General features: G+C 42.1%; 1 protein-coding gene across 7 annotated transcripts in view; it reads left to right on the top strand.

Moving 5' to 3' along the window:
• The window catches only part of CCDC83 (coiled-coil domain containing 83), a 34,678-nt gene that overhangs the window by 960 nt on the left and 16,978 nt on the right, over nucleotides 1-16,740 (top strand). For 4 of the 7 annotated variants that reach the window (XM_006037196.3, XM_006037193.3, XM_006037194.3 and 1 more), the window contains exons 2-5: nucleotides 5,689-5,811; nucleotides 13,631-13,715; nucleotides 14,729-14,897; nucleotides 16,339-16,506. In XM_006037196.3, the coding sequence (XP_006037258.1) occupies nucleotides 5,726-5,811; nucleotides 13,631-13,715; nucleotides 14,729-14,897; nucleotides 16,339-16,506 (508 nt within the window). In that variant the 5' untranslated portion in view covers nucleotides 5,689-5,725. Of the gene's footprint in view, nucleotides 1-5,608; nucleotides 5,812-13,630; nucleotides 13,716-14,728; nucleotides 14,898-16,338; nucleotides 16,507-16,740 lie in introns of all 7 variants that reach the window. The other 3 variants (XM_025193643.1, XM_006037197.3, XM_025193642.1) reach the window with 2 other exon arrangements.

Raw genomic sequence — 16,740 nt, forward strand, 5'->3', positions numbered from 1 at the left:
GGTGTGAGGCACGGGGGTGATGCTGGCAGGGGTTCAGGTATGAGGAATGGGGTCATGCAGGCGGTGGTTCAGGTATGAGGCATGGGGATGATGCTGGAGGTGGCTTGGGTGTAGTGGCAATGGCGATGGCAGCTGACATCATGAATGGGTGAATACAGCAGTGGCTACAAGTGGAGGGGTGGCATGAGGATGACTGCTGGTGATAGTGGCTGAAGGTGCAGTGCGGCACAGTGGTGTGAGCAAGCAGCATCTATCAACAGCAACAGCAAGGATTGCTGGCCTACAGGCAGTGTGGACAGTACCCAGCCGAGATGCTGGTGGTTGCAGATGCAGGAAGTGACACTAGGAGTGAGGGCAGTGATGGTGCTAGGCAGGAAGAGAGTTGTTGCTGAGGGCACAAGCTTATTATACTGGATAGGAGATGCAGGGTGTGTCATGAGCTAATGGTTGGGGGGTAACGGTCAGCAGCTGGGAGAAGAGGGAGTGAGCCACTGTAAGAGGGAGTTGTCCAGGCAGTGGTTACAGTGACTGCTAACACCATGAATAGGGTTCAGCTGTTAATTGCTGCCATAGGCTGGCTGCCAGGAGAGTGTAGCAGTCGCAGGAGGTTGGGTCTGGCTCAATGGGACTATTAATAGTAGCGTAGTAGCAAGGAGCTATACCTATACTGATTGTTGAAGCTTTTGTAATGATAGTGGTCTGTGTTTAAGCTAGGATTAGTGGTTTCTTATTTGAGGGAAGATTAATTAGTCTTGCTCCCCTTGTAAATTGTTCCTGCTCACTTGAAATGTGTAATCAACTCTCTGCTCCCCGCCCTCTCCTTTTTGTATATTCTGGGCAGCTTGCATAATCTAGTAAACCTGTTACTAATTATATTAGTCACCCCAATCCACAGTTCAGAGAACTGTGTGGTGTTGCCCTCCCAGGGAGAATTTCACAAATAAATCACTGAAGCTCACCTGATCTCAAGAACAGACTTTTGTCAAAATATTACCAATTACTGCTTGAAATGTTGACTCTATTTGTTTCTTTGTTCAGCACTAAGCACAGGACCGGATTGTCCATTTAGAGCGAAGCCCAGAGTTCTGAACTATGCATGTATTGGGGAATGGAGGAGCAGGATACAAGCCACCAGTTGTTTCTTAGAAAAACCTGTACAATAGTTATACAGATTGAAAGAGGAAATGGGTTTTCATTTATCTCTTTAGTCCTGTATTTTGAAATGAAAAGGCGAAATTTTGTAGAGCAGCTTGCTGGTGGTTTCAAAAGCTCCTGAAGTTACATGCTCAGTTCCAGAAGGATTGCATTACTTTGTAGGCCCCTTGGAAAATATCAGCCTTAAAATCAACACCTTGCCTTTCTTATTTAAAAAATGTTGATCAAGTAGAGACTTTAATAGAAGCTGAACTTTATTAATAACGGCAGGACACATACAAAGGACAAATCTACTGATCAGAGCTTAAACATTAAGGGGGCTCTGAGAGAGCAAAAGGATTTCTTCATACAGCGCAGTCACATAGTTGTAACATCATCACAAAGAGGTTCCACAGTGAAAATATTTTGAAGTGATACACAACTATGAACATGTTGATCTGTGCTCCTTCCCAGGATGCCAGGTCCCGGCTGGGATTCTGAAGTTTCCACTGTTAGAAACAGATCTGTCACTCAGAGAAAAAACAATAGCTGAGATAAGGCAATGGCTTACTAGCATCAGATTTAAAACAGCTGATCTTCTAATACAGCCATTTATCAAGCCCCAACAGAAAAAAGATTTCATGACATGCAGTTTACCTGGGGAGGTGAAATTGTTTTTAGATGAAATATTATGGAAGGGATTTTCAAAGGCAGTGATTTTTATTATCTTGTCCAACCCAAATTCTGCCCCACCAGGAATACCACCCTGCTATTGCTCCTACATACACCTTTTACCAAACAACTTCCTCCAAACACAGTTATTGAATCAGACATATACAGTGACTCAGGAGAAAAATATTGTCTCAGAGAGGGATATGGAGAAGCACTGGTTGAAGTTCCTGTTGTGGTCTGTGGTAGATGGTAGTGAAATGTATAGGTGGAGGAATAAAAGGTATGACGAGTTAGCTTACCTTTCTTTCCTTGCTTTTTTGGCTTTACGTCTTTTTCTTTTGTATGAGCTGTAATTGGGACAGAATCCATCCTGTTATCTGTAATGCTGCTTGTTTTACAGCACTAACTAGGAGGAACCCTGTTTTTATAGTAGTTGTCTGTGGTAGCATTCAAAGTTCACACGTATACGTAGGCACCTTGCTTGTCTCATGAAACAATAGATTTGCACTGAGTGAGGCATCAGCTCGTTGAACTTGTGCAACTGTGGCTGCAAAGCTGGAGTTACCTTGCCAGGGTGCAAAAGCTTGGGATAGTTTATATGGACACTGGTTTCCCTCTCTTCGCCTTGCTGGTTTAGTTCAAAGGAAAGGCAGATGCCAGTACATTTGGAGCCAGCTTGGTTGTAGGAGTAGCTGGAGCAGAGGACATCTTCTCTTTGTCTGTTTGTCAGGCTTCTACTCCTAGACTGGCTGCCAACCAGGGTTAAAGAGCCTAGTCTACCCTATTGTGGAGTGGACCCCAGTTCCACCATCTTCTGGGGCATTTCCTCTGCCAGGGGTAAGGCTAGTACCCTTCTCTAAGGTGCTTTTCTGCCTGAAGCTATTGACACCCTAGAGGTTGTCAGGTTATTTAACCGCTGCCCAACACTCGGCGTTAACAGTCTCAGGTACCATCTACTGCAAATTATGGTAGCAGGCGAACGTGACCTGACTATCGGAGCTCGCGCAGCTCAGAAATGTAATATTGAAATGAGACAGTAATATCTTCTACTCCATTGCAAAATCAGGCAGCCTGAATTTGATATCTGATTTTCTGAAATTTCATGTAATGATGAAGAATCTTCTTTAGGTGACTTCTTAGTGTGACTGTTTGGGGTTTTTTTTAAGTCTGTGCTGTCAGCCTAGTTACAGAATCCTGGTCATTGATTCCTGAGGTGTACAGTGCAATTGACAACACACTTAGGTGTGTTTATATACATCTCCCTTTTATTCCCAGCCATGACAATCAAAATGGATATCAGAGCTGCAGTGAATAACAAACACTCATAGTTTTAATAGAAGAGAGGGAAGGACAAGCAAAATACACACTAACAAGGGAGCTAGAAGGGGTCTGCTGAAGAGAAACGTGACACAAAACAAAAATGGTTAGCAAAGAAATGACTGACTGCTGGCTGGATCTGTGAGAATGTGAAATTCTACCCATGCTGAGGAATGCAATTACTAGCTGCTGACATAGATCCCTATGCAAGAACACAGCCCTATTCAGAACAGTATTTAAGTATTAAAAGTTAGTGGGACAAAAGCACATGCTTTAGTTAAGTGCCTCAACAGGGGGAGTCCTCTCTGGGTGTTTTAAGGTCTTTCTTGAATTCCCCACCTGATCTGGAAAGCATTTCCAGGTAAGCCTAGTGGTTGGCATCATCATTTGTCCTGTTAAGGTCAGTGCAGCAAAGCATTACGCTCATCAGAGTAGGTTTGTAGAGTCCTGCAATTATTTATATATTATTGATGATATATTATTGATGTATTTGATTAGTGGGAGCTCTCTGCACTGAGAGCTGACATAAGCAGGCCCGTTACCTGATTAAAAAAGTATGCCATTAAAATGCCTCCCAGTATTTATAATATTTTATATTTATTTCAATATTTATATTTGCATGTTATATGTATATTTTGTACTTATATTATTTAAATTAATATAAAATATCGAAATGTAAATATAAAACATGTGTGTGCATTTATTTAATGTTTGGGGCACCTTTTCTAGCCCCTTCCTCGGGGGAGGGGAGCAGGGTGGTCTTGAGTAGGGCTGCTCAGTCACTCGGGGTTGCCGAGTTCTACTGCTGCTTCTGTCCAGTAGAAAGGAACCCAAAGCCCTAAGCTGCCTGTGTGCCAAGTGCAACCTGTGCCTGGCACAACACCCCAGGAACCACACATCTCAGTTCAAGGCCAACAACTGTTGATGCTCAACAATTTTGCCTATCTAGGCAGCACGCTCTCCCGTGATGTCCACATTGATGATGAAATCAACGCAAAGCTAGCAAAAGCTAGCATGGCATTTGGCAGACTCTGTAAGTCAGTCTGGAACTACCGAGGCATCAGAATGTCGACAAAACTGAAAGTTTACAAAGCCATCATCCTCCCGACCCTCTTTTATGCCTGCAAAACCTGGACTGTCTACCAATGTCACGCCAAGAAACTAAACCACTTCCACCTGGGCTGCCTGCAAAAGATACTAAAGATCAAGTGGCAGGACAAGATTCCAGACACTGAGGTGCTCAGAAGATCAGCTGTCCCCAGTATCCACACCTTACTGAAACTGACACAGCTAAGATGGGCCGGCCACCTTTCAAGAATGCCCGACACTTGCCTGCTAAAGAAAATCTATGGCAAACTGTCAAATGGAGTACATTTTCACGGAGCACCAAAGAAGCGGTACAAGGTCACCCTAAAGGTGTCCTTAAAGAGCTTCGGCATCAACTCGGAGTCATGGGAGCAAATTGCTCGTGACCGTCCATCCTGGAGGTCATCGGTCCAGAGTAGAGCACTAGCCGTCGAGCAGCAGCGTGTGGCAGAGGCAGTGAAGAAGTGCGTGGCCAGGAAAATGAGGACCTCTCATGTCCAGTCGTTGCTTTCCTGCCTCTGCTGCAGCAGATTGTTCAGGGCAAAGATTAGGGTTATAAGTCACCTACTTACCCACAAAACCTAGCCTCCACCCCACTCCCTCTTTCTTTCTTCTCTCTTCTTTCTTTCTCTTTACTCCCCCACTTTTCCTTTGCTGCTTCCTTTCTGTCTTCTCTTCCCCCTTCCTCTCCCCCCCTCCCCTGCTGGATGTGGTCATCTTTGCTCTCGAAGGATGAACTCACACATTTATTTAAATAAAGTAAGCCTATTTAAATCACTTAAAACTTATTTTTCATCATCCATACTGCTTAGTTTTTGCGTGTTTCTCAATTTGATTAATGAAAGGTGACTTTTCAGCTTTGGTGTCAGGAACTCATTGCACAGCACTCCTTTGTTATGGTTGCAAACAGTGCAAATACAACAGTAAAACGAGTTTAGAGCACATTTCAGTTATCTGAACAAAAGGTCCTAAGTTTAAATCTTATAAAAATATTTCAGAGAATTATTTGTTAAAAATCCCAGTTAAAACTTTAAAATGGCACAGGCTCACCCTACAGTTATTTGAATCGATTGAAACTTAAGCCCTAAATTGGACCAGGATGTAAGTTTTTGATAGTAAAATGAAATAGGAAAAATAAGATGCAATAAACTTATTTGCATTGTCCAGATGGAAATAAAAAGTTGATTAGATGTCTAGTACTGCTATTTGTAAAATAAGTAAGTAAATTTACACCATTGTTAATCTCAGGATATTTTTTTAGAATTAATATTTGTAATCAATAGCTTACCTGAAATTGGAAATGTGAAATTTCTTTGGAAAAGTGATCCATTTTAGCCTGCAGTTTCCTTTTCAGTATTTCTGTTGCCACTGATAAAATAACCCTTTTGTTCTATTTCAGATCTGTTTGTTGCACAGACACAGCCACTTGAGAATACGAACTTAAAAAGATTATACATTTCTCTTGTTTGCTTTTCTTAGCTCATTTCCAGTTGCCAGCATAAGCTCAGCATAAAACATGGGGAAAAAGAAGAAAAAAGAGAATCTAGAACAACTGTACAAAGAAGCAAGATCATCTTTCCCAGAAGCTTTGCTGGCATTTCAGTACGTTGAATTAATTTAAAATCTCAGTAATATAAAACATGTCATACACAAAACAAACTGCAGCTAGCTCTTACCTGAGCCACTCGGAGTATTGGCTACATTATAAAAATGAAAATAGCTGTTATTTTTACTATGCTGTACCTGTTTTTTGTTTTCAGGGATATTCCAGAAATGTATACCTTGTAAGTGAATGTGTCTGGAGGAAACATCTAAAGTGGGTCAAGCGTTATTTTTTCTTAAAGTTAGAAATTGGGAACCTCTCTGGCTCTCTTTTTAAGGAAACACTTGTCCAAAACAACCTTTTCTATCTGCTAATAGTAAAGATTTTAATTTAAGTACAGTAAACTGAAGTTTGAATTTGATACCTGGTTCTGGTCATTATACTCTTCTGAAATTAAATCCATGTAAAGACTAGGAAAAGTTAATAAGCCATCTCTCCAAGACTGATCCTCTTGAATGCAGGCTTGGGGTGAGGCACAAAGATGCTTTAGATTCCTCAAGCCTTCAAGTTGTTAGATACCAGGCAGTTCCCAAGCAGCTTTGTGGCTGCTTCCAGTTGTGCCAGTTACCAAAGACGCTCAGGATACATTTTGGTCTAGGCTCAAGGGTTCTTACTTGTCTTGCACCAGTAGGGTATCCCTGTCTTATGTTGACCAGATTACATTAACGTTAAGGCAAAAATCAGCCTTAGTGGGATCAATATTAAGTTCCTATAAAGGACCTGATTCTGATTTCAGTTACAGCAGTACAAGTGAGAAGTTACTGTAGTTAAAATTAGTAGTTGTAGTAGTGGAAGATGATTGTAATAGAGATTAGAATTGAGGACAGAAATTCTCTTTTAAAACTCAATGAACCCAAATTTTCCAAAACAACCCCTGCCCAAAGTACCTTCTCTGTTCTGTTCTCTTCACTCTACCTGGAATCCCTGTTTAGTAAAATCTTTACAATGCTTTTGTTTATTACATTTAAAGACTGAAGAGTTTTCATTGGAGAAGTCAATCTCAGCATAATATGGATTCCTTGATTTATTCCCATCAGTTTCATAGGAGTGTGGTCCCAGCCATGATACAGCAACAACCAAACTGTCAAGGACCCTGATAGTTCTCATTAGCCTACCTCCCAGAATAAATAAGCCTGACATGAACTTTTTCTTCCTTCCCTCTGCTTCCCCTAGATTTTTTTTTTTTTTCAAATACCGATTTATGTTACTGGTTGCCTGAATGTTACTGGTGATTAGTTTTTCAAGGCACAAATGAATTAAAAGTAGGATCAGAAATGGAAAGAAAAAATTCTTAGCAGTCCAATTTACCCTATTCTGTGTAGATATCGTGCTAGGCAAGATTGTAGCTTTACATTTGTTTGTAGTTATTTATCTGTAGTACAATAATACAGAGCCTTAATCACCCTGACTTTTGAGAAACAGATAAAAAGCTGGATGTAAATTGACAGCACAATTGGCTAATGACATTAGGCATTTGGCATAACAGGCGTTTGGCATGCCTGAACCACCCAATTTCCCTCAATGATAAGGTTACAAGCTCCGTGGCTGGGAAGTGAGCAGTGGATGTGATATACCTTGAATTTAGCAAGGCTTTTGACACAGTTTGTTAATGAGAATATCGTGAAAACAAAGGAAATGCAGACTTGAGAAAAGTACTGTAAAGTAGGTAGAAAACTGGTTGGATCATTGTGTTCAATAAATAGTCTTCAATGGCTCAATGTCTGGTTGGAAGGAGGTATCAAGTGTGGTTCCCCAGGGGTCTATCTTGAGGCTGGTATCATTTAACATCTTCATTAATGATTTGGACAATGGGATCGAGTGTTTGCTTAGCAAATTTGAGGATAACTCTAAGTTGAGTGGAGTTGCAGACACTCTGGAGGGTAGGACTAGGATCCAGAATAACCTGGATAGACTGGAGAAATGATGTGCAATCAACCAAAAGAAATTTAGCATGGACAAGTGCAGAGTCCTGCACTTGGGATGGAAAAATTGTATGCACAAATATACACTGGGGAATGATTGGCTAGCACCACAGAGAAGGACCTGGGGGTGACAGTGAATATTTATTTACTAAATATGAATAAATTGAATATGAGCCAACAGTATGCTCTTTTGCAGAAGAAATCAACAGCATCCTGGTTTGTGTTAACAGGAGAGTCACTTGCAAATCAAAGGAAGTGATTCTTCCTCTGTACTCAGCACTCGTGAGGCCTCATTTGAGGTATTGTGTCCAGTTTTGAGCCCCTTCACACTTCAAGAAAGATGTGAATGGATTGGATAGAGTCCAGCAGAGAGGGACAAAAATGATTAGAGGCCTGGGAAGCACAACTTACGAGGAAAGGCTCAATGAACTACAGTGAAGAGAAGAGCTAAGGAGGGATTTGATAAATCTTCAAATGCCTGAGGGGAGATTATACAGAGTATGGAGATAGACTAGTCTCTGTGGCCACAAAGGACAGGACTAGGAGCAATAGCCTCAAGCTGTAGCAGAGGAAATTTACATTGGAGATTAGGAAGAACTTTTTGACTATGAGGGTGGTGAAGCTTTGGAACAGGTTACCTAGAGAAGTTGCGATTCCTGATCCATGGACATTTTTGAGATTAGATAGATGCTTGGCTGGGATCATTTAGTCAAGGATGTTTCTGTCTTGTGCAGGGGGTTGGATTAGATGACCTCATGAGGTCTCTTTCAGCCCTATTTTCTGATGAACCTATGATCCTAATGGACTGATTGATGTGCCCACAGCACACTTAATAATTTGATACTAACTGGTAACACTTAACTGTGCAGTTCCCCTGCTGCATGTAGTTGTTGGTTCCTGTGACTGGATAGTAGTACAAGAATTTCTGTGTGTTGATGGGCACCAAACCTTTCCTGAGCTATGCCAAATAATGCCAAATAATAATGTCAAAATTAAACAAGCGCTACTTACCAGACAGATAACAGCTTCTGCTGGCATAGACCCAGAACAGACTAAAGCTTTGTCTATACCAGGTGATCAAAGTATGTCCCACAGGCCAGATTTCACCCATGGAGCTGTGTTATCCAGCCAATAGGATTCCCCATGGGTCCAGAAATTGGGCAACTTAGAAGTGTGGTAGTGTTAATTGTTGAGGAGAACTAACTGGCTCTGTGCACTGGATTGGGCCTGCAGAGCAGCCCCATGCCAGCCTATAGGGCTGCATGAGTTGGATACCACTAGTCTACACAGTATCTCATTGACTACAACCAGTCACTGGCAGAGTTTAAAAATGATTTGTGTTGGCATGCACGTGCTTACAGTCTGGTTACATCAGTTAATAGCATTTTTTCCCTACCAGAGGCCTAGCTAGGCTCTTGTAACCACTCCAGCATGGCATTTTCTTCAATGGAGACAACACTCCCAAAACAGCCTTGTGTATACAATTTGACTGGCTATACTTCCTGGCACTGTGCCTTCCTGTATGCATTCTTGTTCTGCATACATGTGCCTCAGCATGCTGTTCCCTGGTGCTACAACTTAAAATGGTTAATAGATTTCTCCTGTAGGCACAAGAAGGCTGCCTGGTAGATGAGGCCACATAAGCACAGCTATGATGATGGTGTGTACACAGAACTGAAGTGTATTACTGGTCATCAGTTACTGTATGACTGAACCTGTAGCATAGCCATGATTAAGAACTGTAGTTGTACAGCGAGGCAAGCTATTTCATCCTCAGGAAAAAACTGGGTACTTGTCAAATTTCTGTTGACTGTTAAAGTGAAGGAGCTGAAGACAGGAAAGAAAGAAATAATCAACATTTGTAACTTGACTGTAGATGACAGATCTCTTTAGATCCATGATGGGAAGAAAAGTTAATGCTTTGCTCTGTGGCTTCTATCAAATAGATTTAATTTCAAAGGATAAACTGGAGCAGCATCAAAATTCAACAAGTCAAATGAGCATTTGAAGAACAAGTACTAGCTCATTGTCCGGCCTCATTTTCTATTTCCTTTTCCAGACAATAGCAGCTGCATACAATTCTACTACAGCGTGCAGGACTTTGTGTGGGATTTCTGTAGACTGGTATGAACCTCATTTAGCATTTTGTAAGGAGCAGGCTGCACATGCCCCTAATATAAGCTGTCTCATAGTGGGGATATATATTGACCTATAAACAACAAATAAAGCAGTATATCATCCCACTGTGGAATAATCAAAGAATGTTTTTGCTGCCCAGTAACATAACTTTATGGTCAGTTTACTCCCTTGGATATTTCAGCATTCAAGCAAAAGACTATTATCAGGAGAGTCTTCCATTCAATTGGGGTTGTACTACTTATGCATAGGTTTGTTTTTTTTCCCAGTACAAAAGTAGAAGATATCAAATGTGCATCTCAAATTTTTATTCACAACCTCTATAAAGCTTTCTGCCTCATTTCCCTTATTTGTACAAATGGGCGTAATGAGACATGAACTGACCTCTTAAGTGTATTTTAAGGATTAATGTGTCAAGTGGCACATAACACCTGGTGCTGTTTTTCCTTCTGTTGTTTGAAGAAACTAGAACTGTTGCTATTCCTGGTGTTTTTCTGTTCCTTGCATTGTCAATAGTAGTTTTCTATTTCAGCAATGGGTAGAAACAGCACTGTAATGAATTGTTGAAACAGTAATGCCCCCTAGAGGAGTTACCAAACCATTTGGATACTAGTGTATAATATAAGGTTGGATACCATATTTTAATGTGTAATTTTCAAGTTAATTTTAAAGTTTAATTTTAATGTGGTTTAAAGGGGTTCTTTGTATTATAAACAATAGCATCCAAAATATGTTAATTCAGAAATACAGTATCAATCAAACTGAACAATAACTCCTTGAATCTGACAGTTTTCTTGGAAAACTCGAATCAGAAAGTTCCAGTTAGCAACAAAATGGTGAAAACCTCATGTACACAGCTTCTGCATTTATACCACCAAAATGAGGTGCATTAATACCACCAAATAGATAGCCTTGCAGTATAATAGAAGTCTCTTTCACCCATTAAGGTGGAAATAAAGTGTAGCATCAGTATGCAGAATAGTAACATAGACTGAAAAAAACAGCTTAGTAAATGAGCATTACATACTGCCAAGTCATAACCTGTTTCTGATCTTTAGTACAATTTTGCCATGTCCTGTGACTCCATATTTTCAGCGTCTCCTTTCAACTTCATATATTTGAAATGTTTGAAGGAAAAACTGAAAAATGCTTTGGAGCAGCTATCCAGTGCCACACTGACAGCAGAGGATGCAATATTAATAACTTGTAACTTACATGACTAAATCCCTGCATGATTTCATAGACATCAGGGCTGGAAGGGACCTCGGAAGATCATCGAGTCCAGCCCCCCGCCCAAAGGGCAGGAAGTCAGCTGGGGTCATAGGATCCCAGCAAGATAAGCATCCAGTTTCATCTGATCTAAAGCTCAGACTTCTCCAGGAAAAAAAAAATTATTTTCAACTTAATAAACATCAGTAGGAACAAAAAAGAAGACATAATCAAGGAGTGATACTTATTGGAACAGCAGAGGGTGTGATGGTAATGGTTCTACATGCCTCTGTTGTGCCCTAGAGTAAGTCAGTTCTGGGAAGATATAGGAAATAGATTAAATGATGATTTTGGAATATAGCTTCACTGACAAACCAACATAACTGATGGAAGGAGATCTGAGAGCATGAGAGAATCTAAATAAGCCACACTGTAAGAAAAAGTTTCTTTTGAAAAAACAGCTTTCCCACAAAAGGGCACTACAAAAATCAATCAACAAGCAGCACATATGTTGTGAGCTGGTTCCCAGTGCTAGGTTTTAAGCACCAAAGTACCTAATACCCTATACCATAGATGTATTTCCTTGGAAAATGTTGCTGTAAGTATTGCAGTGGGAGCTGCTGGTTTCCATGTACTTTGGAAATCTGGCCCATGATAAACTAGATCATTGTGAGGGGCTATCCCTTTTCTGTCTAGGAACAATGAATAAAAGTGAATGATGGCGAGATGTGAGCAGTGGGGTACCCCAGGGTTCGGGCCCGCACTGTTTAACAACTTCATCAGCGACTTGAACGAGGGGGTGGAAAGCACGCTGTCCAAGTTTGCTGATGACACTAAGATGTGTGGCGAGGTGGATACACTTGAAGGGAGAGAGAGGCTGCAACTAGATTTAGACAGACTACAGAAGTGGGCAGACGAGAATAGGATGGGGTTCAATGCAGACAAATGCAGGGTGCTGCACCTTGGGAGAAGGAATCCACAGCACACATACAGGCTGGGGAGTTCCCCTCTTGAAAGCACAGAGGCGGAAAGGGATCTTGGAGTCATTATTGGACTCCAAGATGAACATGAGCTGCCAATGCCAGACTGCAGCCAGCAAGGCCAGCCATACCTTGTCATGCATCCAAAGGTGCATCTCAAGCCGGTCCAGAGAGGTGATACTCCCCCTCTATGTGACTTTGGTCAGGCCGCAGTTGGAGTACTGCATCCAGTACTGGGCGCCGCACTTCAAATGGATGTGGCCAGCCTGGAGAGGGTTCAGAGAAGGGCCACCTGCTTGGTGAGAGGGCAGCAGGACAGACCCTATGAGGAGAGACTGAGGGACCTGAACCTGTCCAGCCTCAGCAAGAGGAGGCTGAGGCGGGACCTGGTGGCTGCCTACAAACTTATCAGGGGAGATCAACAGCAAATAGGTAGAGCCCTTTTCTCCCAGCACCACCTGGGGTGATGAGGAACAATGGTAATAAGCTGATGGAGAATAGGTTTAGGTTAGAGATCAGAAGGCAATATTTTACAGTTAGGGTGGCCAAAATCTGGAACCAACTTCCCAGGGAAGTGGTCCTCACCCCTACCTTGGGCAAATTCAAGAGGAGGCTGGACCTGTCTGGGGTCTTGTGAACCCAGCGTTCATTCCTGCCTGTGGCAGGGGATCAGGCTAGATGTTCTGTTCAGGTCCTTCCTGACCCTAGCTACTATGAAACTACTATATACTGTAGTAATTTTCAAAGGCTGTGCTATTAGCCCTGGATTTGCTTTTATGCTTCTTTTTCCTTTTAACATAGTGGCAGTTCAGTAGGCAAACCATAACCTCCTGTGATTTGGGAAGTTACCTAGTACGTGGTCACGTTCCACCCTACTTATGTCTTGATAGTAGAGGTGAGGGAGAATACAGGAAGTTTGCTGCTTCCTCTCCATTGTCCCTGCCTCTGAAATCAAGGAAGCTTTTTCCCACCACTGAGGAGGGAAGGTCACATTGGGGAACAACCTTTTTGCATGATTCCTTCTGATCCAAGTGACTGTCTGATGAAATATCTGCTTAGGAATCATTTTAGCACAAATCATTGTATAACTCCCTCACAACAAACCTCCAGAGCACTGGGGGACCATAGCGGACAACAGTACAGCCGCTAGCAGAGAGTGAATAGTTTGTAAGGGCCTCAGGAAGTCAAATAGGCTGCCAGTGCTGCAGGAGACAGGACAGTTTGGAGAAATCAAATTAACATTCATGGAGTTTCCCATCTTGCACTGGGAAGCACTAGCCTATCAGGGAGGCAGCATGGTCCTAGCCATATTCTTTACAGAGGTACAGGGTCAGGAGACCTTGGTCCTCTTTCTGAGACCTTAGAGAAGTCACTTCACTGCTCCATTTCTGAGTCTCCCCATGTGAAGTATGGGGGTAACAATGCCGATCCACCTTAGCAGAGCAATTGGGAGATCACAGATAAAAAAAAGCAGCAGGCCATATTTATAGCTAATATATTCTAAAATAATCCCTCCCACTCTCTGCCAGAGTTCTGTAATAATTCATCATGTATTCCTTTTTTTTTCTCAGAATTCAGATAAAGGAAGAAGCAATTGATCGGCTTCTGTTAGAACTCAAGGAACTGGAAGAAAAGAATGAAAAATATCGAGAAAGGGTAAATAAGTATGAATGTCTCATTACACGTAACTGTATTTGAGCTAAGAAAACTGAATTTTTGGGCATTATCATTTCTAGCATCTCCTGTAATGCATTAACATATTGTATTGCCCAAGGGTATCAAACTCCTCAGGCCCTACAAGTAGGGTGACCAGCTTTTCAAAATGGAAAGATGGGACACACATGCCCACCTCTCCTCCTGCCCCTTCCACCAGTGGCATGGCTGCAGAAGAGCCAAGTGGAGTGGGGTGGATGCGGGCTGCCCACTGCAGGCTTGGGGCTCCCCGCCCTGCTGCCCTTCCCCCCAGGAGCCCCATGCCAGCTGGGTGCCTACAGCTCGCAGCAGGAGGGACAACTCCACACCACTGCCACTGCCCTTGTCTCTGCTGCTGCTGCTGGGCAGTCAGGGGGCGCCTTGCCATGGTGGTGTGGATGGCACAGAGTTCCTGGCATCCCACATCTGCCCCTGCCCTGCCCATGGGGTCCGCTTGGCTCTGCTCCTGCTGTGCCACTGCGGGGGAAAGGCAGGCATATGTCCCATCTTTCCATTTTGAAAAGGTAGTCACCCTAGTCCCCGTTAGGAGTCCTGGCTCTGGTAAATTCTCTTCTATGGCTGTGGCAGGTCACATTGTCTAAGTTTAAGTTTGCCAGCTATAAAATGTGGCTTATAAAACAAAGTAAGAAAATATTGTTAAAACAATATGTAGATTCTACGCAATAGAAATGCCTGGAAGAAGAGTATCAGAGTCATTACCTTGTGACAATGGCCTGGAAGTTATTTAGAAACTTTCAGGACTTAACAAAACTAACAAAAAATACAAATCTCTTCCACTGATTTCCCCACTTCCCTAAAAGAAGCCATTTTCAAATAAGCAACATAGCTCTGTCTAGCTGGATATTTTTGCAAAGCACCCTAGCACTAATCCAAGTCTTATTCTATTTATTTCTAAATTTTTGAAAAAATAGATAAAAAAACCAGTAATGCACAACTTATTGTTGTTCTTTTCATAGAATAAACAGCTGAAGGAGGAACAGCTGGGTTATATCAAGGATCTACTAAATGACCTCAAAAAACATGAAAAATTGCTTGAGGAAAAGGAGGTTGTAACCAGAGATGATGTAGAGGAGGCAATGAAGGAGCAATGTCAGTATGTTAGGGACCAAGAACAGCTTTTGAAAGGTGAGTAGTACTGCTTGCAGGTCCACAGCTAGGGTGGAGTAGAATTTTGCACTTCAAGTAGAGATTCAGCCACTACATCACCTACAAAAGAACATGGCTTTCCCACTCCCAGATTAAGCACCTACTTTATGCATATAGAATTAGTCTTCTGGGAATTTTTAATTAAACCCATAAAATAGTTTAAGTTAAAATTTATTATATATGAAAACCTACCAGTGCCTTGTGATTGGCATCTTTTCATCTGTGAGACGGTGGATATTGCAGGCTGTGGTGTAGATGGTTTGCAGTGCCTCAAGTGACTGAATAGTCCAATCAGATTTGCATGATTTGTGACAGTACTTGCAAGTGTATGCATCATGATTGGGTGGTTTATTTGCTGCTTGCTTCCTGTGGACTCTTTTTTTTCTTCAAGCTGTTGGAGCCAATTCCTGTTCTCTTGTTCCAATCGATTAGATAGATTAGATCAGTTAGAAATGGGTCCTTTAAGAAATCAACACCGTATTTTAGAAGTCCCCCCCGGCTTTTCCTACATGATGTTAATGATGAAACAGTACAGACTCTTCACATTTCCCTCAGAGTTAAACTCATTGAAATCTTATACATTAGCTACATTGGCATATTTATATAACAACAACAACAACAGTAGCAGGTATTTTTGCCATTATAACTTGTAGTTTTGGTTGCCATCGTTCTCAGTGGGTGCAGCCATATGAGACGTTTACTGCGGAGTTGCCTAATTAGCTCCACCGTAAAGTCTCAGCATCTACACGTCCACCCATATTAGGGTGCACTAAACTAATAAATGCTTCTGTAGGTTAGTACTTATAAACAAATACTGTACTGTGGTGGCGACATTTACTGTCCCACAACACACGTATAGATGTTGATAAGGCTGGCTGAGGCATGAGGATACTTTAGCACAGGGGCTGCCTGTTGGCTAACCCTGCACTGAAGCACCCTCATGCCTCAGCCAGCCCCTCCACAGCACTTTGAGCCAGATCGGAGCAGCCCCAGGCTGGCAGGTTGACCCCTTGGGCCCCTGCCAGCTGGGGCTGTTCTGACCTGACTCAACATGCTGTGATCGCTGTGATCTGGGCGCACATGCAACTGTGGTGCACAGGAGCAATAAACTCTAGCGCGAATTGCGCCCAAATTTATTGCTCCATGCTAATAGAACACGTAGATGCACCCAGTGAGATTGAGGCAATGTGCCTTTGAGCGAGATACTGCCTTTCAAAATGAGCAGTCTTCCATTGTTTCCAATGTGAATCCAAGCTGTTTCTGGAAAAGATAGTGCCACCTCATTGGATAGTAGGGCCAGCCTGTGTAATATTTTGCAGTGAGAGCTCTTCTATCTCCAGTGCCACTGAAACCCTCCTAACTAAAGAAATGTACATAGTAATAGAGGAAATAATGTTATCTTTTAATCTTGTTTCAATAGATCTGAACTCCCAGATAAGTGAATATGATGAGAAACTTTCAGTAAGGGAGCTCGAGAAGGATTATTGGCTGGAATACAAAAATGTGGGAAGTGGAGATCATGCCAAACAGATCCAGATCTTGGAAAAGGACATCCAGGCACTCAAAGATGACCTTAATGAAATGACAGGTCAGTTACGAATGTAAATACACACAATGCCCCATGTAAACACATGTCTGAGCTACTTTCTTAACTTGCAGAAAGTAATTTGTGATCAGATTAATTACATACATTAAAGTCAAAATTTTCAAATCTGGTTGCCTGAACTTAAGCTTCATGTGCTAGTTTTAGGCAGTTAAAATTCAGGCAGACTGTTTTTCAGAGGTGCTCCACTGATGTCTAGATGTTACACGTGCCTGGTAC

This window comes from Alligator sinensis, unplaced genomic scaffold (genome assembly GCF_000455745.1).
Source record: "Alligator sinensis unplaced genomic scaffold, ASM45574v1 scaffold523_1, whole genome shotgun sequence".
Lineage (NCBI taxonomy): Eukaryota > Metazoa > Chordata > Crocodylia > Alligatoridae > Alligator > Alligator sinensis.